Source organism: Alligator mississippiensis, chromosome 1, assembly GCF_030867095.1.
Source record: "Alligator mississippiensis isolate rAllMis1 chromosome 1, rAllMis1, whole genome shotgun sequence".
Classification (NCBI taxonomy): domain Eukaryota; kingdom Metazoa; phylum Chordata; order Crocodylia; family Alligatoridae; genus Alligator; species Alligator mississippiensis.
The window spans coordinates 168,680,473-168,703,309 of NC_081824.1; the positions used below are offsets into that span (position 1 = coordinate 168,680,473).

The 22,837-nt window shown below is 48.4% G+C and overlaps 1 protein-coding gene across 2 annotated transcripts; it reads left to right on the plus strand.

Moving 5' to 3' along the window:
• The first annotated feature begins 503 nt into the window (after window positions 1-503).
• Window positions 504-22,582, plus strand: RSPH9 (radial spoke head component 9). 2 transcript variants are annotated; one of them, XM_019500647.2, is made up of 5 exons: window positions 504-902; window positions 3,468-3,627; window positions 3,754-3,883; window positions 4,514-4,660; window positions 22,480-22,582. In XM_019500647.2, exons 1-5 carry the CDS (start codon window positions 670-672, stop codon window positions 22,524-22,526), a joined length of 717 nt encoding a protein of 238 aa, XP_019356192.1. In that variant the 5' UTR covers window positions 504-669; the 3' UTR covers window positions 22,527-22,582. The 2 variants fall into 2 exon arrangements, with proteins under 2 accessions (XP_019356192.1, XP_006276410.1); XM_006276348.3 differs by lacking the exon at window positions 22,480-22,582 and adding an exon at window positions 22,058-22,318 and having other exon boundaries at window positions 517-902.
• Window positions 22,583-22,837: the final 255 nt, after the last annotated feature.

Consider the following 22,837-nt stretch of genomic DNA (forward strand, 5'->3'; position numbering starts at 1 on the left):
GTGCTAGGAGACAAGAGGGTGTTGCTCCCCCGTGCTTTGCGGGGCCCTGGTGATACTGATGCCGCCACTGAGGCAGGGCACCCCACAGGCTCCTGTGAAGTCCCATGGAAACACCCCCAGCCCTGTCAGTGCAAGGGGCCCAGCCCTTTCCTGGGCACAAGGGCCTGAGGGCCAGCTGGGAGGCTGCCAGGCCCTGAGGGGAGTGCTGTTGCTATGGCAACACCATAATTTCCCCCGTTGCTATGGCATCACGGGTGTGGCTGTTGTCATGGTGACACCATCATTTCTCCCCCCACAGCCGCTGTGGCGTCGTGGGCGTGGCTGTTGCCGTGGCACCACCATCATTTTACCCCAGTTGCTATGGCGCCGGGGGCGTGGCTGTTGCCACGGCAACACCATCATTCTTCCCAGCCCCCCCCTCCCCGGTTGCCACGGCGCCAGCGCGCTGCGCTCTCACACTCTGACTAACACCCCCACCCCGCAAACCAACCAGCCGCGGAGAACAGGATTTTTTTTAATGTAAAAAGTGCGCTAGCTGGGGCCCCGTGACCTCCGCCTCGCGCGGGGCCCTCTCCCCTCTGCCCTCTGCCCCCGGCGGCCCCTCCCTGCCCCGCCCCGCCTCGCGCGTCGCCGCGTCTCCATGGCGGCGGTTGCCGGGCGCGCGGGGCCATGGAGGCGGACGGGCTGGGGCTGGAGCAGGCGCTGGCGCTGGCGGCGGGCGGCGGCGCGGGGCTGAGCCCAGAGAAGCGCGCGGCGCTGGGGGCCTCCCTGCTGCTGCTGCGCCGCGACTACCGCTTCCAGCGCGTCCGCTTCTGGGGCCGCCTGCAGGGCCTGCGCGCCGCCTACTACATCGCCGACGGCCGCGCCACCGACCTGGCCGCGCCGCCACAGCGCCTCTACAGGTGCGTGGGGAGGTGGGCCGGCCTGCCCGAAGCCAGCCCAGGAGATGTGTTTTTTCCAACGTGACCTAATGTCATGACGAGGGGTGCACCGATACAGATGTTTTGGGGCAGTACCGATGGTTGATTTTTAACGGGCCACGTGGGCCCATGGTGATCCCACTAGGGATATGCGGCGGGACAGCTTGGAGAGCAGCATCTGGCTGGTAAGTCTGTGGGGGAAGGGACGAGGGGGGCAGGTCAAGGTCCCTGCCGGGAGGGAGGGAGTGGGCTGGCCTGGACCCATCCATTGGCTTCCAGGATTCAGCTGGGGTGGAGCGCGGGACAGTGCTGTGAGCAGCTTGTCTAGGAGGTGGGAGGCAGAGTGCGCTCCCCCTGCTACGTGCACCCCAGGAGGGCAAGTGGGCTGCGTGCTCCCAGATCTGCGCAGGGCAGGGAGGGCTGCTGCTGTGGGCTGGGGTGGCACCGAGCTCTTCCCAGCAGGGGGGTTGGGCTGGGCTGCACTCAGGGTGGGTGGTGGCAGTGCTGGGAGAAGGGCTTTGGGGGGAGCTGCAGCCACCCCTGAAATTTGCCATGGCCTCCCTCCCAGGGCTGCTGCCATCTGCCCTGAGCGCAGCCACAGCCCAAGCACCAGGAAGAGCCTGGCACTGCCCCTCACCACGCGTGCAGATCTGGGGCCACACGCCCCCCCATGCCCTCCTGAGGTGCCACTCACAGCTCTGCCCCACACCCCACCCCAGCTGTGCAGCTCCAGCCCCAGCCCTAGCCCCACTCCCTTACCATAGGGGCCTTGATCTGCTCTCCCCCACATTCCTTCCCTCACACAGGCTTACCAGCTGGACCTGGCTGCTCTCCATGTTGCCGGCTGTGCTTCTGGCAGCCTGCATACTGCGCTATAGCTGCGTGTATGCACGGGGCATTTATTGGCCACATCAGCCAAAAAAGACCGATTGCTGATAATGTTAATTTTCCTTATATTGGTGCCAATCCGATATGGGACCGATGTATCGGTGTACCTCTGGTCATTAATTGTACTGTTCAACTCATTCACAATATCAATCTCCCATATTGTTTTCAATAGCCACCAGGAGATTGATGCTGATTTTGGTAGGCTCCTTGCTAGTCCAGGAGGGTTTGCAACTTTGGGGTCAGGTCATGTCCTAACAGTAGGGTTACCATATTTCCAGTTTCAGAAAAGAGGACATCTGTCAGGGAGTAATATGTGGGGGGCAGTGATATGCCTGTGCCTTGCCCCTGCTCCTCACTTCCAAGCCACAGCCCCTCCAGCTCTGCTGCTGCCGCCCCTCACTCCTGACCCACAGTACCCTGGCCCTCAGACCATGCTGGTGCCCTGCAACCCCGACCCACAGTCTCCTGCCCCCTGGTGCCCTTCACTCCCAAGTCACAGCCCCCTCAGCCCTGCCAGTACTCCTCTTTCCCAACCCACAGCCCCTGTCCCTCCTCAGCCCTGCCAGTGCCCCTCAATCCCAACCCACGGCCCTGTTGCCCACACAGCTCCCTGCTGCCCCCAAAGAACCTTCCCACCCACTATCCCCACTGGAGGGACAGGCACCTTCCCTGCCTCCCCACCCAGCCCTGCTTTAGCCCCAGTGCCGGCAGGCACCTGTCCCACTCACATGCTGATACACCCCTCCCATCCCATCCCTAAGCCCTGGCCCTCCAACCCCTGCCCCCCACAGACTTACGTGTCTGCAGCTGCCAGGGCCATGCTCAGCACACATGATGCCCCTGCCTCCAGGCGCTCTCCCTTATTGTCCCCAGCCCCAAGCAGCTCCTTGCTGGGGCAAGCTAAGAAGTGTCAGGAAAAACTTTGATGCTGAGCAGAGGCAGAGCAAAATCGCAGACATTTGTTCAGATTTTAAAAAATTGCCTGGATGGACATGGGAGAACCTAAAAAGAGGACATCAGGGAAAACCTGAACATATGGTAACTCTACCTAACAGGGTCCAGGAGCAGAGGCTGTGGCTGAGAAGAGTGTGAGGCTGGGATTTCCTAGTGTTGCAGAGCTTGAGGGTGGGCAGGGGATCGGATTGAGGCTTTTGCCATTGCCCCTGGCTGTCAAATGGCTTTCCCACTCTGATGTGCTTCCTCTTGTCACTGATCATACAGCAGAGCCACACAGAGCCTGATGAGTTATCCACAAACCATGCCCCCAGAAGTGGATTTCCAAACCTAGGAGCCTGCCCAAAGAGCTTGGAGCAGAGCTGGGTGCAAAGCACAGACCTCTTTCCTGGCCCAGCTCCTCAGCAACAAGGTCGTCTTTTCTTTAGCCCATCTCTGGGGGTGCAGAGCAGAGGACAAGATCTCACAGCAGCTCCCCCCATCTGCTTCTCTTGCCCCTCATCATGGCCCCTCTGTCTTAGGCATGTGTCCTGATGCTCTGAAGAAGCACATGGTTTCCAGCATTGTAAGCTATAGGGCTTTTCTGCTCATCACCTGTTCATTGATGGTTCCTGCAAGGCACCCAGGGGGCTGCAGCATGTCTGAAAATGAGGGCCCCTATGCTTCAATAACCTTTGCTCTTCATTGTGTTTGGGTGGTGGACAGCTTGAACTGTGTGGAGTGGAGCCTCCTGCCCCCAGCCACTGAGGAAATGATTGCCCAGACTGCAGGGCTTAGGGGCCGTTTCCAGGGGGATCCTTCTTATGAGTACGAATCCCCTGAGAGGAAGGAAGACAGTGACAGGATATATGAAGATGACAGTGGGGTAAGTGCAATCTGATTCTCCATCAAACTCCAAGCTGACGATTCTACTGTGGTTCCTACAGGCACCCTCAGTTTGTTTCCAGTAAGGAAAGCCAGGTCTTTATATTTGCTTTTTTTTTCTTTAAAGCTCTTTATTAAGGAGGAGACCCGACTTGTAGCTACAATAGAACAAATAGATAGGGCAGTGGGTATCATCCCACGGGGCGCGTTTGTGAAGACGCCACTTGGACCTGTCCATGAAAACAGGAACTTTGAAGGTAAATCCATATCATCTCTACTGGGGTAGGATGCTTGTATGTACTTTGTATGCAAAAACAGTAAGTAAAGATGACTTCCTCCTAGTTGGTACTCTGGATTCTGGCTTGTTCCTCTCCCTAGACTTGGTGATCAGAGGATAAAGGATCTGCTGCTGCTGCTTCCATTTTAATTCAGCTGACAGAGGCTTCCAACATAATAATTAATATCAAGTGGGCCATTCTGGGAGATGGGAGGAGAAGAATTTCACACTGCTAGTGGATCTGGTTCGGCTCAGTCTCTAGAGCCATTGACTGTGGAGTTTCCTTTATGTTCTGGTTCACTGAGTTTCTAGCAGTGTTGGATTGCAGTTAAAGTGCTATAGAAGACAGGGTGCAAACAAAGGGGCACAGGGAGTTTGTTGTGACCAGTGCCCAGTACTACTCAGGGATTACTCTTAGCAGTGCGTGCAAAATTGCCCTAGCACAGCATAGTGCAGTCATCTGTTTTCAGGAGATCTCTGCCTTTCTGTGCAGCCCCTGGGACACAGTTAGAGGGAAGATGTAGTTCTGATCTGAGCCATGAGTGAATAGAGCTCTTCACAGTTTGTCGTGTGGTACAGTGGTGATGGCCTCCAACTACTCGTATTACAGGTCTTTCCATGACGGAGGCAAAGAAATTAAATTCCTATTTCCACTTCACGGAGCCTGTTAACCTGAAGAACAAAACACTCCTGGAAAAGGCTGACCTGGACCCATCCATTGACTTCCTGGATTCTCTGGAGCATGATATACCCAAAGGTAAACAGACACTCCTTAAGAGAGCTGTCAAGGGATATGAGCAAAGGGAAGGTGACGCTGGTAGCCTTGCCACATCTTAAAATGGACAAAGTGTGGTTGACTTGCTTAGGAGGAGACTTTTGTCTCTTAATAAAGACAGTTCTAAAGGAGCAATGTCTAGCACAAGTGAATAGGATGCTTGGTCCCTCTCTTGAGAAATCCAAGACATTTACAGTGACAAGATGCTCCCAACAAACCCAAACTGCACTGTCATATCCTTACAGCAGGTAACATTTTTCTGACCCCTGTCAGTGCTCTTCTGAGCCAGAGCTCCGCATTCCCTCCTGATTAGGTTGGGGTCTGGAGCAGCTGCTGCCCTGCTGGGGGAGATAACACTACTAGTGATAGAGGAAAGTTTATGGGGGTTGAAGTATTTCACACCTCCCATCCCACCCAGTATTGCTCTCCTTTATCTAAATGGGCTCTCATTAACGCCAGGCTCCTATCTTTGAGAGGCTGGGTTCAAACTTTCCTTTGATAAACTGTATTAGAAATGCTGCAGTATATAACAATCTGTTACCTGGCAGGATAAAACAAACTGAAAGGAGAAAGAAGTAGTGCATGCATGTGCATGTTACAGCATATCTGTAGTTCAGATCCCATCAGTCTGGTGGATAGTCCTTTTTTTTTTTCTCTTTAAAGGCCCACAGGGGACTCCTCTGAAAGGATTTTTTCTCTGAAGGGATGCCAGCAGGTTGGATTTATGTGGCTCTTCTGCCTCTAGAGCTCTGACTGAGTTCTAGTTTGTAGCATAGAGGGAGAGTGAGTCTTTATAAGTCCCACATGCTTTGCAGTTACATTCCTCACTGCTCTGCTAGGTTTGGAAGTTCACTTAATTCTACAAACATGCAGTCTGCTCCTTATAAAATATTAACTACTTCTAGTTTTTAGCTCTCTCTTTCTGTCTGTGTTTTGCTGGATTACTGCATGCTTCTGACTGAGGCCAAGGATTCCCTTATTCTGGTGCCATGAGCTTTTTCTGTCCCCAAATCTGGATTTAGATTTGTTATACTCCACAGCAGTAGCTTTCTGCATAAGACTCCTGCCTGGCTTGCTGGACTGAGGAGGCCAAGGCTGTATATATCTTCCCAGACTTTGTATAATTATCTTGGACATGACACACATGCACACTCAAACTTACCTGACCAAAAATCAACTTCAGAGCAGCAAATCAGTCTAGGAGACTTCAGCTTGCATTTTGAATGTTTTGAAAAGTCTGGAGTAAGCAGAAACAGGGTTAAAATGAAAACTTGTGCCCAACTTTCCTTGGGATTGCTGCTGCTCTGGCTGTACTGCAGAGGTGTACCTGGAAGAGAGCCTGCGTCTACCTCACTGAACTGACTGACCTACCCTTTTGACTTGAAGGGTATGTCTGTATGGCCATGCAGAGATACCCCAATCTGGCTCCATGTGCAGGACCAGAAGCAGAGGGACTGCATTTGCATAGTGCTGCACCCAGACAAATTGGCTCTGCTGAGAACAAAGGGAGCTAATTGCAGTGCCACTCTGATGTAACTATGCTGCTCCCAGTTCTAAATCTAGCGCTAGCATGCTCAGAGCCAGCCTGTGGTGTCTCTACACCCATATTTCTCAGCCAGGGTGCCAGGTGCTGTGGGGTGTCTCAAGACCATTTTGAAAGGTGCCATGAAGTGTGAGGAGATAAGTTCAAATAAATACATTTGTTTTTGAAATGGGGTGTTCAATTTACAAAAGTTATGGAGGGGTGGCTTGAGTCCAGCAAGGGGTGCCTGAAGCATAAGAAGGTTGAGAAACACTGCTCTACACATGATGTTGCTTTGCACCCTATTGTCATGCTCAAAGTAGAGCATTGCCTACTGGTTGTGGCTTCTCTGTTCTGCTAAGGAAATGTATTAATCTCATCTCAGTGCTGTAGCAGCAGTGCTGCACTGTGTTGTTCAGGCTTTATCCATATTCCTATTCTGGATCCTTTTCTTCTGGGGTTCATTAAGGGGAGGGCTCTTTAATCAAACTAGGAACACAGAGCTATTGCAGCAGGCTGTACAACTTTGGAGCCTTCCATGCTTCCACTAGAATGGTGGCCCCAAAGGTGTTGGCAACTGGTTGTTGGCCTATATGACCTAACATGGGCTGAACTTATCTGTAATGTGGAATGTCAACCTCAGAAGACTGCAGGGCCACCTATGCAATTCCCCATCAGTGCCTATTAGATATAAGGGCAGTTGCTTTGTAGAACTCTTTCAGCTGCATTTGGCTCACAGGCTGTGTATTGGCTAACCCTGCACTAGGACACAGGAATCAAAAAAGAGAGGCATACATAGTGATCTGAGGTCACTGGAAAGGTGAGCTTTTGCCATCTCTTTTGGGAAGGTTGCTGCCTTTGTTGCAAAGGAGATATTTCTTAAAGGCAACTCATGCTGAGGTGCATCTCAGCTAGTGAAGGATTCAGTATGGAGTAGGGTGAGTTATGGGAACAAGGCAAGGACTGCTCACAAGCGCAGCAAGGGAGACTCCCTCCCTGATTGGTCTGCAAGGTGTGGAAAGCAGTCTCATAAGTAGCATAGGACAGGTGTGCAACTAGGGCACAAAAAGCAGGAAGGGTGCCAGACTGGAGTAGGGGGCGCCCCATCCTCCTGTTCCCCACTCCATTTACAGTTTCTTACTCCAGCCCTTGCAGCAAGGGAAATGTAGGTCAGCAGCAGAGTTTGCTGCTGTGCAGACATGTCACCATTTTCTTGCCACTGAAAATGGGAGGTTCTTTTGCTTGCTTGATGTGGATGCAAAAAAACCTGAGGCATCATCTCCTTTCATCAGCAGCAAACTTGAACTGCTGCTCCTGTGTGCTGCCCACAGCTGCAGTCTCTGGGCCAGAAGGCGCAGGAGGAAGGGGGAGGGAGGCCTGCCCTGGACATAGTCTTGGACATTTACACCTCTGTTTGGGAGCTTAAAAGTAATGGATCAGCCTGCCCCATGGGCAAGTGTGCAGCTGGCAAGGTAGCTTCCTTTTCCCCCAACTTGTTACTTGTTATTTTTGAAAATGAGGGAGCAGATAGTACTGGGCAGAAGCAGGCACAGGGTGGGTGGATGCTGGGTAAGTTTCTTTTACACACGTCTGACAAAGTTGCTTTATTTAGGCTGAAGCATCCTCTGCTGTCCCAGCCTTTGGCTCTCCTTTCCTAACCAGTTATGCCGAGCACCTTAGTCCCAACCTACAGTAAACACAGCTTTGCCAGAGCTTCTTAGTCTTGACCTAAAGCATGTCCTGCTTTTCCTGGCCAGGGTCTCTTTTTGGCAGAGACTGTAAAAGTTCAGAGGCAGGTTACCTTAAAGCCCCTTGTTACATTTTAAAATTGCGAGTGAGGCTAAAATGGCCTCCTTATCCTTGGTTTGGAACTGAGTAAAACTATTTCTTTGTTTTGTCTGCCTACTCCCTTATTGCAAGCTGGGCCTGTCTTCTCTGGAGATGGAACAAAAAGGGTTTTAACTAATTAGTTACCTTTTCATGTATTAGTCTTTCTTGCTTGGTAGTCTGACCAGTAATAATGCAAGTCCCACACAGCCAGTCTGCTTTTCTGTGCTTCTGATTGACCTGCTGTATTCCACCTGAAATCAGATGAGCAAAATAAAGTGCACACCTTGTGGTACTTGCCTTCCTGCTCTCTCCAATGAGTATGCTGAGTAGGGGACAGCTGAGATGGAGCTGTGTGAATATGTGTTCCCAGCCTGCAGCGGCCATAAACATTTCAGGAGCAGCTTCAAGACAGAGGGACCAGACCGAGGGATTAAAGAAACAAGTTTCCCAGTCTAAAAGCAGTCAGGCAACAACTGTATTGGGGGAGCTTTCTTTTTTTTATTGGCTACAGATAATTTATGATGGCTGCCAAGTGGGTTCCCATCATAAAATGTGGCTCTCAGAAGTAAGTGGTGATGTGAGAATCTCAGCTTTCATTTCATATCTTTGTGATTTCAGAGAAAAGCATGAAAGTGTAAACCTGGCAGTCTCAACCACAAGGCAAATAAAAGATCCGATGTAGTTGTTGTTTTTTAAATCTCCTGCAATTTAAGCCACCCTGGTGACTTTTGGTTGCCTGATCCATGGGTTTTGAACCCTTGAGGTTGGTGATAGTGAGCATCTGTCACCAAAGCAGCTGATTGTGTGAAGCTTCCTTTTGATCCCAATGGCCAGACTGCATTGCATGCTGGGACCTGTAGATTTTGCTGTCCATATGTCTGTAGATAAGCTTGTTTGCTCCAGTCTAAGCAGACAATCTGCTCAACTTTTATGCCCATTAGGTAGCCTTTCAGCTTCTGGCAAGTTGCCAGCCTGGCTTGCAACTCACCAGGAATATGCATGGTATATGAACATTTCAGCAAGTAGTGCTGAAGCTGTCTCTCATATACATGTAGGTCATGGAAAGAAGCCTGGCAAAGAGAATGCTAATAATTCTTGGCTTGGCTGGTGCACTTGCAGTTGATTTAGTACTCAATGGATATGAATTAATAGTTGAATAAGGGAAGGAGAACCATATGAAAAGATTTCTACTTCAAGGGATTGATTGGGAAGTGAAAATTAAGGGGAGTGAACTACTGATGGAAAAAGACTGGAAGGAAGGGATTGGAGAGAATTGGAGGGGATGTAAGTGGTGCAGAAGAATCCTTTGGAGGAAGTGAAACAGGAGATGAGAATACAGATATTTTATGGTTCCAACCCATGGCCAGTGATAGGAGTAAACCGACACTTAAGAATTTGCTGCAGATCACTGGATCAAATAGAGGCAGCTTGATGTAGAGATAAAGGTCATCAAAAAGCTGTGATAAAAACCATTCCCCCCCCCCCCCAAATGAGAGAGTTCAGCTCCACAGCCCTTTATTGGAGTTCACCCACAGGAAGGAGTTAAATGCAATGGAAGCTTGTAGAAAAAATGGAGAGTGGCGCAAAAGGCAGTGAAGGACACTTTGCTGCTCCATAGTACTGTGAAGGGGTTAGTGACCACCACTTGGCCTCACGCTTACATGTTAGCCCTTCCTTAAACTTTCCAAAGGGTAGGCTGGACTGGGTTAAAATAGTACTGTACACCCCTCTGAACTTGGCTTGCGTGTACTTTATCTGCACAATGAAAGCCAGTGCTTAATGGACCTTTGCAGATTGAGAGACTACATTCTTGAGTGGGAGAGAGAGCCTGGTATTGCATTTACTTTGGCCACCCTCACAAAGCCATTTGGGTAGCACTTTTACCTCTGCCTCAAGAAGCCCCAGGTGCTGGGAGGGAAAGCTAAGAGACCTGAACCTGCTTTATCTCCTGGCATTAACACAGCTAATTAACTACCTTTCAAAGCCCCCCCCTGTGATTAATCCCCTATCAGCCTCTGTCTCCAGCCATTGGAAGGGTCTGTGTCTGCTGAGGTATTTACAGCCCTCAGCTAGCCAGTGGAGTGCAAGACAGCCTGTTATCGGGGCTCTAAGACAAATGGTTGCCTATCTCCCCAGTGGCCTTGCAAAATCCAGCAAAGTGCTATGCTGTGCTGGCCACCTACTTTCACCCAGCCTCCCTTCTCTGCTAACGTTTCACAGATGTGACCTGAGCTCTCCCCTTTCATTGCTTAACAATAAGCAGCACCTCCTTAGCCCTGTGAAAGCTGAGAGCAAGAGCACTTTACTTCTCTGCCTGCCAAGAGCTGCATGGGGACAAGGCTTTTCAAGCTGCCTTACTGAAATCCAAATGGAATGGCTTCATCATGAATGAAAGGGGTGTGCAGTGATACAGAGGGAAGGATGCTTTAAAGCAGAGGAGGCCAGAATATGGCCTATATTCTCCAGCATAGCTCACAGATATCCTCCTCGTAGGTAAAAGAGATAATAACCTCCTTGGCAGCTGAGTCTGAGGGGTTGAGCTACTACATCCTTTGGAGTTACTTGCTAGTTATAGTGGCTATTTTGATAAGTAAGCACTAGCACAGTGACATGGTTTGAGTAGGGCACATCAGTGTGGATAAGGACATTAGAGAATTTTCAAAACTGGGACCCAGACCCAAATAGCAAGGTCAGTTTATTATTAGATTAGGTCACAGTCCTTCCACGTTTCTCCAGTGTTTAACAAATTGACCCCTCCACAGGCATAGATGTAGAAGTGTTATATACAGGATCTTCCAGCAGGGGACACTATGGTGTCAGCATTATTACTAGGCTTATGTGCTAATCCTAGTAAAGGAAGCTATCAAAAAGTAAAATGAGAAAAAACTATTGAAGAGTGCTTCAGAATATTTGTGTAGAAGGTGAGGACGGGGAGACCTGACGGCATGTGGTATATTGACACTTCAATCTGTACATCTGGAGAAGAGCCTCTTATGTCCTACTGGAATTCACACAGCTTCTGAGAAGGGCTGGTGCGCTTTTCCAAAGCTTTTCTAGCATCTCCAGCATGCGCTTGTGTGCGTGTGGGCACATGTGAATGTGTGCACATTTAGTTCTTCCATAATGTTGCCCTTCAAAGCTCTCCACAACAGCCCTGCCTGTTCATCCTGCCAAGGCTGAGTGGACTCCGTATTCTTCAGAGCTTGTCAGCGCAGCTCCTGCAGTGAGTTGCTAAAGAGTGATACAAGTTGTTCCTTCCCCCTGGAGCTGGGCCCCTGCCAGCTCGGGAGTTCCTGATTAAACTGGAATCCCTCATGTGGCAGCACAGCACGACAAGTCTAGAGTCAGCGCGTGTTATAGTTTTGGGCTTGCTGTCCATGGTCTGCCCTGATTTCTGGAATGAAGTCCTGTTTTGCTTGGGCTTCACTTCTGTTCAGAATAAAGCGGTGCATTCACTATCTTTGGGTCCCAACTCTCCATCGCTTCAGGGGTCTTGTTTAGCCAGGGGCCTTGGCTGAGTTTATCCTGGAGCAGCGTTGTCCATCAATTCAGGGTTGTGGGGAAGTCTCTTACCCTCCTGACTGCTACAGTGAGATAATGAGAACTGCGGCTGAGTCCTTGCAGCAGCTCTCCAGGCTTTATATGTAAAGTTATTTCTTTTTCTACAAAAAGAAAATCATCTCCAACTCTATTTTCACTTTGCTTCCTGGTCAGTTGCTCATTTTGCTTCTGCTAATGCCCTTTTTGTTGATCTGATGGGAAATGCAGGTAAAAAAAACATTTTACAACCAGGTGTTCTGGTTTATCACCACATAAATCAGCTGTGGAATAAACTATTCTAGGGAATGATGAGAAATTACATGAAAGTGACATCCCAGTGCAGTCACTGTATTACTGGAAGTCAGAGAATATTTACCTGAGCTGGCTTGTGTCAGGAACAGTCTGCATCTGACAAGACTCAATGTGTGAAGTGGCAAATCCTTCCTGCTCACAGGTTGGCATTGACGTCAGTTGCATTTATGTTGTGTCCTGGCTATTGTTTTGCCAGCTGCTCAGGGTAGCGGAGCTGTGCTGCATGCCCTTCAGAGTCCCCTTGCACATTCAGTTTTCTTTTTCCACCTCTGATTTTTAGAATGATCATTCATTTCTTTGAGAGAGACTGTTGTCCCTTAAACTCTACCAGCAGTTGCTATGATAAGTGACCATATAGAAGAACAGTTGGAGTGCTATGCAGCAAAAGTATCTTGCAGGATGGGGCCATATCATTCCTCTCTGTGACAGTGCATAGTAGATAAATAGGCAGCAGTCTTACTCCATTGACCACAGACATTTTGGAGGAAGGCAAGTCAACATGGCACCATCCTACCGCCTAAGGATTTCTACACAATTCAGTGTGTTGGGGTTCTGCATTTGCAGGTCTAAGGGGTATATCTGTGTTGAGATAAGAATGGCTGGGGACAGTCACTCACTCTTAAGTATGCCTACAGGGAGATAGTGCTGGGGAGAGATACCCAAGCTGGCTTAGATACTGGAAGCAGACTAGCCACATTGGTGTGACGGTTCCCCTGGGTTAACAGACCCTGCTTCTCAAGGTGGAGTGCTGCAGTAACGTGGCTTTTCTACTTGCAGTATTTAAGCTCATTCTGAACTAGCTTGGGTACCTGCGCATGGCACTGTATTGTTCCTTGCTGACATTGTACCATGTGACTCAATCTTTTGAGCAAGTGGGAAGCCTATGTCTATTTCCACTGGTGTGAATATTAAGTCTGCTAACAGAAAAGCTACTACAAATGCTGATCTATAGCTTGTTTCCTCTTAAAAGGGCAGGAATTAGTCTCCAATTGAGTTGGAGACTCCAAAGCCCCTCCCATTAGTTCCCCCCTAACTCAGGGAAGTAACAGTCTCTGTGGACCTCTGACCCTCGTGCAGTGAATGAGATGAGGCCTGGGAGTGCAGTGAGTGGGAATCCTGGTATCTCTTGCTTTGTGCTGCCACAGAATTCAAGGTTCTTTACCCCTAGTAATCCAGCCCCTGCATGTCATTACCACATCCTGAAAATGGCCAGCCCCTTTTGATCAGGCGATGTAAAGTGCCTTACAAGGTGGCCGTAATCTCCTCTGAGAGTCAGGCAAATATTCCCCTCGGTTAAGAAAGCGACAGTGGCCCAAAGCTCTGAGGGGAAGAGGGCTCCTAAGGCTGGAACAAAGCTGTCCATTGCTCCCTTTCATTAAACTATTAATCTTTCATTCAAAGACGTCACGTTTGTTCCGTGACAAAAGCCTTAAAGAAGCTGAATTGAGTCTGAAATCCAGCAGCAAGATTTAGAGGAAGCGCCTTTCATTCAGAGCAAGGAAGGGCGAGAGGCTCCTTCTTTTTCTTCCTGGTAGCCAATGGGCTTGCAGAAATCTGCGAAGGTGACGGATTAATGCAGGGGCTCCCCAGGTAGACGCTACGTGACTTCTGGCACGCTCCAAAAACGTTTCCACAGCGACCAGCTGAGCAAGAAATATGGAGTGTGACAGGATCCAATGGGAAGAGAGGAGGGTGCTTTGCAACTCCAAAGGATTTCTAAACCCACCACAGAGGGCCCAAGATGAAGTGATTGGTGTTGCGGTCGTCCAAATCAGAACGGTCAGGAAGAGGCTGGGATTTTAACCATCCTCCCCTCAACAAGTTTGAAATGTGCTTTGTAGTGCTAAACTCCGTTCCAGATCCCGATTTTCCTGGCACTCTGCAAAATCTGCAGCTGCCTTCCCTATGATAGAAATACGGCTGGTGGAGGGATTTTAATCCCTACCTGCAAGTCAGGTGGTATTAGGCCAGCAGGGCCTAGGCAGGGGGTATGAATTCCACCCTGTGCCTGATCAAAGTAAAACTGGGAGAGAGCAGGACAACCCCTGGGGGTCTTCTTGCCCAGGGAAAACAGAGTGCTTGTGCTGAATTAAGAAGTAGTGTCTTTTTGCTTTGATTCACAGCCAGAGAGGGAAATGTAGAGAGAAATCCATGAGGTGAAAATGTTTTTTACTCAGGACTCCTTGGTGCATCTGTATTTATTTCATTAAGAGGAAGGTTGAAGGTGGTAGGAGTCTGCTGGCAACATCTTGCTACATTTGTAGGCTCCCTTTCCTGGCTCTGGTGGCTGCTTGTATCTGTGTTTTAGTTTAGTTTTGATTAACAAAACTAAATGGGACATTTTAGCTGCTGCAGTGTAACACGTGGGTCACTGGTGATGTGTCCAGAAAGCAGGAAAGATTCTGCTGGTGGCCAGCAAGTGGAGTGATGGAGCTGAGCCTCTCAGAGAACAGCAAGGCTTTGCTCCACAGACAGCCCACAAGGAAAGAAATATCTGCGCCTTGCAGCCCAATGAGAGCTGGAGCACAGGGACCCGTCCCCTGTGACCACCCTCCTTCGCAGCTTTTCTCTGTTGACAGACAATTAACAGTGCAAAGCTTTCCCCAGGGCAGGGTTGCCAAGTCTGGGAGAGTGAAGTGTACATGTTGGAGGAAGTGAAGCTCTGTGAGTGTGGTCAGGTGAAGCGTGGCTGCTCTGAAGGGGACTGAGCTGTGCTGTCCTGTTCGTGGCTGTTAACATATATGCTGTGAAGCAGGTACTTCATTTTTGCCCAGAGGTGGCTGCATCGCAACAGTGTGAGACACTGTTATTGCAGTGTGTGCCTGGTGCTAGTGGTGAATAGTCAGGCCCCTTCTCCTCTAGCCACAGGACCTTTCTTCCTTTGAAGAGGAATTAAGACTTGTCATTTATTACCCCATGTGACCTTTTGGGACATGGAGCGTCTGTGTCAGGGCAGCATTACTTATAAAGCTGCTGTTCTCAGACTCACTCCCAAATGAGACAAAGCAGCAGTGTTGTTGGAGGTCATTCTGAAAAGGGACAGGTTATAGGGACAAGCTTGTTGGCAACAAACACTGCTTGAAAAGCCTCTCGTTTTTTAGTGTTTTACACACCTCTGTTTACCAAGTCCAGGCCAGATCTGAGACAGACATGGGGGACGAGATGGATTTCTCTCAGAGACTGGAAAGGAAGAAGCAGCTGAGAGGGAGGTTGACTTTTGAAATGCAGCCCTGGTCTCTTGGCAGCTGTTATAAGACCATAAAAGAAGCAGTGACCTAATACCAGTTGAGCAGCAGGATCTTCAAAGCTGCCTCTTGTTTAGAAAGATGTAAACTCCTTAGAATTCTTGCCTGCATTTGGAGGGGTGGGGTCTGCAGCCTGCTCCAAAGAGGGAATAGGAAGCTCCAGATCTCCATCCAGAGGAGATTTTTTCCCATGCTCTTTCCTCCCACACAGCAGCTCCCTCCCTTCCCTTCTGGAGCTGGGACAGGCAATCGTTTCGGCACAGACAGTGCTCAGCTTATTTAACTTTGGCGGGTGCAACTTAAAAAGTAAATTGTCCTTTTTATTATTCTGAAGCAAGAAAACTTAAACCAGAACAGTGTGATTGTGGGAAACCTCAGCCACAAGAGCAGTGACCTCCAGGCCCTTGTTGCTCCATTAGTCTCTGTCTGACTACTGCACGCTCGGGGGTCAGACCCAGGTATGGGCCTGAGCTGATCACTGTACGGGCCACAACACATGCTGGGCTTTGGCCTATACGTTACATTTCCTCTGCAGTGCAAATGATTTCTGTAATTCCTAGAACTGTCCCTCTGAGAGTCGCCAAATGCTTCACAAACTAATGAGTGAAGCTTTGCAGTCTCCCAGCGAGGCAGCTATTATCTCTCTTGTATAAAGGAGAAAGCACTAAGTGGAATCACTTGCCAGGGGTTGTGCTGAGTCAACGGCAGAGGCAGGAACAGAACCTAGGAGTCCTGCCTCTTCATCTTATGCTTAAACGCAAACCCATCCTTCCTCCCAGATGCAGTGACCTCACTGTGAGGCCTGCTTGCAGCATCAGGAAGGACAAGCACAGTATAAACAATGCATTTCATTTTCATCCTTCCCTTGAGCTGCTTCTGTACTGTATTTTATTGGATGCATGTGTGTAGCAGTCTTTCAAAAGGGAAGAAGGCATATTCTTCCTTTTCTTTTGTAATGCTTAGTTACTAATTATTGGGCTCCAGGAGAGTCATGTTAGGATGACTGATGACATGATTCAGTAGCAACCTTCCTGCCTGAAAAGGTGGATTTTGCATTGTTGTATCAAAACAGTAGCATAACTAGGCAGTGACCAGGGCACCAGTCCTAGGCATAGGTTTTGAAGGTGCACTAGAATAGCAGCTACCACCACTGAGGCCACTTAGGGTGCAGAAACTGCTTGTTATCAAGACTGAGCTCTAGGCTCCATAGCCACTCATCCTCCAAGGAAAACAGCTTGACTCCAAGCCTCTAAGCTCCCTTACCTGCTTCCTCTCCTTTGAGTGCAACAAACATGATGGGAATGGAATGAATCACCTGCTGTGGTAGGTGGGGTTCAATCCTTTTAAAGCTTTTGAATATAAGGACCAAGACATTGATGTGAATCTGAAAAGTGATGAGCAGGTAGAGCACAGGGCTCTGTTGTGATGCACTTCCCTTCAAAGGGAGACCATAGTGCACCAGCCTCAGCACCTGAATGGTCCTTGGCTTCAGCCCTTAGTAGGATGCAGTGCAGAAATCCAGGTTGGAGAAGTTAATGCACTGATCACTGGCTAGGGTGTATCAGACAGGAGTGGAAACAGCTGTCTGGTCATCAGAAGCACTTGCCGATGCTGCTGTTTGGCAGCCCTAAGACTACCCACCGGCAAAGACATGCTGCAGTGGAAGGTGAGACCTTAGTTCTAGGTAGTTCCTTACATGTTTCCTTCTACCAGCCAATATCACTTGTGACTTGTTAGGACTCCAGGTGGCATCATCTGCTGTTTTTCAAGAACTTCATGCCATAAGGGGTCTGCATCATGAGTGGAACTGCACTGCCTGTATTTGTCAAGAGTTATAATTGGGGATTGTGGGCTCTACTGGGGTAAGACTGAACAGTCCAGCAGCTCAGTCTCTTCCAGCACCCTTTCTTACATGACATGACAGAACTGAGTCCCATGGTACCTTTTAGATGAGAGGCCCCTCAGGAAAGAGTGGCAGCTGTCCATCACAACAGCCAGGGATCTCAGAAAGAAATGAACTGGTCAAGCTTACATTAACTCTGCTGTCTCTTGCCAGGGTCTGCAGCTGTGTAGGAAGTGTGTTTTTTGTTAAGTGAGTTGCAAGTTCCAGTGAGTTTGGATAGGATGTGTGACTGCTGACCCTTGCCCTGAGAAGGCCTTACACCTGTTCTGTATCTAGCTCTGGAACCCAGATCTAGGGGCTGAAAATATTGGCTCTTGTCAGTCACTGCTGGGGTTGCCCTCCACTGCTTACTTTGTGAGCTTATCCGGAGGTTGGAGTCCAGATGTGATTTGTGAGACAATCCATATCCTTATCTTTGCTCTTTCTCTGCCTGCCCTCATGCTTCCTTTTTTTCCTTAATTGTAAACTGTTTAGGACAGGGAGACCAACTTTACCCACTTCTGTTAAATGCCTGATTGAACAGGAGACAGCGTATCATATATTTAAGGATACTGGTAACTTACCTTATGCCAGGAAGCACTGGCAAACTAGATCATTCTTATAGGAGTCCACCAGCCCAGCAGGACAAGGACCCACTTCGGACAGACTTTCCTTTTGAACACCTTCTCACAGGATTGATTCAAAACTGGGGAGAGTGAAGAGATTTTGTCATTGCATTACCTGCCTTTGGTGCCTAAGAAATTATCCCAGACTTAAGCAGTGCTTTCTTCCGTGTAATGTAAACCACTTGCAGCCAGAGCCAGTTGCATCTGGGATTAGATGAAGAGCTGGCACGCTGCTTGGGTCAGTTTTTCAGGTTGAGGCTTTGCAAAAGCTGCTGCGGAGGAGGTTGTTTTAATCTCCTTCACAACGGCAGCAGCAGAGAAAGGCAAATTCAGACCCAGGTTTTTGCCATTCATGATCAACTCCTTGTGGTACTTATTTCAGCTGGAAGCAACAGAAATTTGTAGGGGGAATGTATGGGGAGTTTTGTTTGGAGGTCTGTGCTTTGGTTATGGACAATAGGTGGCTGCAGTGTCCTGCTGCTCCATCAAAGTGTTGGAGCCTAGTCATGGGACGTTCGCTAAGGAGCTGTCACTTTTGGGATTTTTCCATAGTGTACATGACCATGCTTTCTAAGTGCTGACATGTATAAGATCTATGCATCTCTAATACAAGACCACTACAGTCCATCTGTCTCTTTTTTGGAGGGTGGGATGGTTATAATCTCCATTTGACTCATGGCTGGACCATGGCATGTATTAATTACATGTCTGGTAAGGAAAGCAAGCATGTGACCATGTGAGTAGGCCTGGAGACTATCTAGGTAAATTCTTTAATTACCATAAAAGACATCCTCCAAAGCTAGTGTTTTTAAAATACTGGTCTAGGTTTTAAGTAGCAGCTGAACTAAGAATGATACAGCCTGGGGAAGGTACAAAGGTAGTCATCCATCTGCCCTGCCTCTGCCCCTGTTAATTAATGCTTTAATAAACTGCAAAGCCAGCTGTTTGTTTTTAGTGGGAATACGCAGCTGGGTGAGTCAGAAATAATTTAGTCATCCAGCATTTGAAACCCCCTGGGTCTTTAACATTGTGAATGTTTCCCTTGTATTTTATACTGCTGCCAGAGTTAGTCTGTCAGCAAACTCAACAACTGTGCCACAGAATTCAGCTTGCTGCTCCTTTAGATTCTGAACTGTCTGTGATAGGAACAGCTCTTTAAAAAGGTAGCAAATCAAAAGAAATAAAGGAATTACTTTGCATATTTTATGGTATAATAAACTTGTGGAACTTGCTGCAGGAAAAGACTAAGGCAAATAGGAGATTCCAAGAACTTTTGGAACGATTGAGTGAGAACAGCATAGCTGAGGCCCTAAGATTAAGAGGATCAGGCTAATCATGAGTCAGGGCATAAACTGATCAGCACAAAATGTGAAAGCGGGGAGAAACATCCTTTCTATGGGGCTTAATATTGTTTAATTGGCCACTGCGCGGCTTTTAGTTTGCTCTGGAAGCAGCAGTTGTTGGCTTCTGATGCAGACAGGATCCCATTCTAGCTAGACTCTGGGCCAGTAATAGCCTGACAGATCCAGTTGCTGTACACCTGATTTGGGGCCTGATGTCCTTAAATTGTTTTTGTTTGGATGGTTCACCAGCAGCCCTGTCCTCTACATTTTATGGTTTGGTGCTGCAGCTTGTATGTTCTTTTCTCAGCAGCTCTTTGTCCCTCCTACCAAATCTAAATACTCCTGTCCTCTCCTCTCCAGTACTATTCTTGAGCTGTCATCAAGCACAAAACAAATATTCAGTGGTTCCAAGCTCCTCACTTCCAGGAGAAACTGCATTTTCACACTGGCTCCTAACCTCCTGTGAAGAACTAAATCAAAATTAACACTGAAACTAATCCTTCTCCCTCTGCTTTACCCCACACATGCTTCAATGGTGGAGCCAAGAAAATCAGAGGAAAATTAACTTCTTCCATAAACTATGTGAACTTGGAGGAAGCTCTGCAAAGAGTTCCTGCCTTTTCTTTTTCTGTCTTCCTTTCCAGCAACTTCAACAGGGAAAATCATCCTGCTTGGAGCTGGAAAGTCCTTTCTGTGGCTCCTGGCACATCTTGTTAATTAGTAGGGATCCTGGTTTTCTCTGTTTAAAAATTGCAGGTTCTCTAAAGAAATCCCCCCCCCCAATTCTCCAATTAAAACCCCCCAAATCAAATGTTTTTCCGCAACTAAAATGAAATGCCACTATATATATACGTATTAGTTGAACACACTGTTTTATTAATATATTTACCATTTTAAAGCCATTTGGAAGCCTACCAGTGCCTCAATCACTAGAGTAAATACATTCTAAATACCTATATTTTGGCATTTGATTTTGGGGGGTTTTTATCATGGAAAAATCAGAACTTTCCCTGTTCCCTTCATTTACCAGGATGCGTGTCCAGTTGCAGCTGTCTCCCCAGCTGCTTTGGGCTGCTAAGCAGCCCTGCCCATGCTGTTGTCCCTCACTCCCAAGTCACAGCCCCACCCCCAGCACTGCAGGCTGGAGTTCCAACACTGTGCCAGGTTGCCTGGCCACCTTCCCCCCTGGCAGCGTTTCCCGGCCATCCTGCCCCTGTGAGCATACGCACCAGTCCTGGTGCTGCTGACCTGGTAGCCTGCCAGCCCTGAAGGGTCTTCCTGCTTCCTTTCTCCGCTGGAGCGGCAGGCAGCTTCTTTCTGTCCTCCCTGCCCTACTGCAGCTCCATCCCCATCCCCAGTAGGCACCTGTTCCCCCAGCCCCCACACACCCATACCCTCCCTACACATCCCTGCCATGCATACACAGACTCATATGCCCCACATACTCTCCCCAGACAGTCCCCAAGCCCTGGCCTTCCAATTTCTGTCCCCCATAGATTTACCTGCATCTTACAACCCTGCCTGGCTGTATGCTGGCCATGTGTATGGTGACCCCTGCCTTCAGTCCCCTTCCTCCACTTTCCCAGCCCTAAGCAGCTCCTGGCAGCCTTCCAGCCTGCAATCTTGCAAGGGGAAACCCGCTGTTTCTTGCAGTTTTCTCCTTTAAAGAGGAAAATCCGCATTTTTCTGCAGCAAACGGAAAACCTGGATCCCTGTTAATCACACAATAAACTGTAACATGACACACGTTCAACCAATTTATCGCACCATAAAATAGCAACCGTCACAAAGATGTTTCATATTTAATTCTTACTAATTCAATTAACGTGATTATCAGTATTAATTCAATTAACTCAATATTGATTCAGTTAAAGTGCCTTACATACTAGCCACAAAGATGTTGCATATTTAAGGTGGGACATCTTTGTGGCTAGTATGCATGGCACTTTAATTTGAATGTGTGGCATGTTAAGCCTTGCTAAACATGTATGGCTACACAGCAGGGCTTGTAAAGGTGTCAGGGGAGGGAAAACTGAAAAGCTCCCCCACACTGGCACCTTTAAATGCCTTGTCAGGCAGCCCACAGGAAGGGCTGCATCACAGAGCTTTAGACTTGCTAGGCAGGGGATGCCTGTTGGATCCCTCTGCCTGGCACCTGTAAGCCCCCGTGGTACAGCCTGTGCCAGGCTGCACTGTAGGCCTTTAAACTTGCCAGTGGATGTGAAACCCAGAATTAGGATCCAAGACTCCCCAGGTACTGACAAGTTCAAAAGGCATAGCAGGAAGCATGGCATCCTTTGAATGTCCAGGCATGTAGAAAACCAGACATCAGGAGCAGGTCCCAGATACTGGGCTTCCTATGCACTGGCAGTCACATGATTATGACCTGAATTTTTATCCTGGATTCCCAAAACTGTGTCCTGCTGTGCACATCTGGCATGACAGGGCATGTAGTTTTTGTGATCACAGATACATTTCCTCAGATCCCAGTCCTGTGATTGTATTAACATTTGCCAGGGGCCTGTGTCTTCCTGTTGTTAATGTCATGTATCTTCCTGGAAACAGACCCCAGCTGTAGACTAACCTTCCTTGGTTGCCAGAGGCTTGGTTCAGTACCTGACTCCATGTGAGCTTCTCTGGGTCAGGTCTACATACATAGCTTATATGTCACAGACAGACCAAATAGGCAAGAGACACCTTATTAGAATATCTTCTGCCCTGTACCTGGTATGGTCATGTATAGCATCTCTGTACTTCTAGGCATAAACCAGAGATAATTCCTGTCCCATCCTAGCTGTGGGAACATGCTGAGTTAAACCAGAGGGGAATGCCTGGAAATCAAAAGGCAGCCCATACTGCTATTGGGCTGGAGCAGAAGGGTACAGATACCAATTTAGCAGTTCCTCAGTCATCACTTCACCCCCAGAGTCAGGTAGTAGAAATGCCACTGTGCCACCTCAGCCTTGTATACCCCTGAATTCACTTCCATGTTCTAGCTAGGGGCACCCACTATAACCGCTCCCTGACCTCAGCACACAGTCATCTGTGATGACTCTCACCAATGTATATTGTTGCATAGGATCCTGGAGCATCCAGCTAGAGAGGGGAGGCACCGTGGTCATCCTGAGGAGCCTGCTATGGCTAGGATTAACTTTCTACCACATCCCCATGACTAAACAGTATGGCTATGTCTACTTTGGCACTGGTGAGAAGAATATGGACCTGCCCTTCATGCTGTGAGTCTCGTGCCTGTACCGAGGACAGAATGTTTCCATTTATATTTTATACTTGGAGAATTTGTATTTAGAATTTAGTCTAATAAACACATATGTGAAAGCTCTGTATTCATCAGCTGGAATTTTCTGTGCATCAGATGGCACCCTAAGGATTTTCTCAATACTTTGCTATGTGTCTTCTTCCCTCAGCCCTTTCAAATGAATTTTCAACAGTCTGCCACTGTAGATCCTAAATCAGGTAAAAGAAAATGATACTTTCTTTCAGGAAAGAAGAGGCTCAGCTCAGAAATCAAACCAAGGCCTTTTCTTTGAATGCCAAGCCACTGAGACTTGCTCCTTATCTTCTCAGCAGTATGTAAGTCCATTGTGATCGTGTGTCAATAGAAAATTAGAAGTGTTGGTTGTAGAAAATTGGAGCATCTAGATGCCTTTGTTCTACATTCTAGCATCTTCCCTCTTGCTTAGAAGTCTGCACTACATGGCAAGCTCAGACAGTGGGTGGGAGGGGGAGGGAAGGGGTCTGACTTTGCAGAGATCATGCTTTGCCAAACCTAGGGTCTTTCCAGCTCATAGTGGCAATGATGAAAGATCTAACTGTACAAAAGGCATGGAATTAAGCCTGC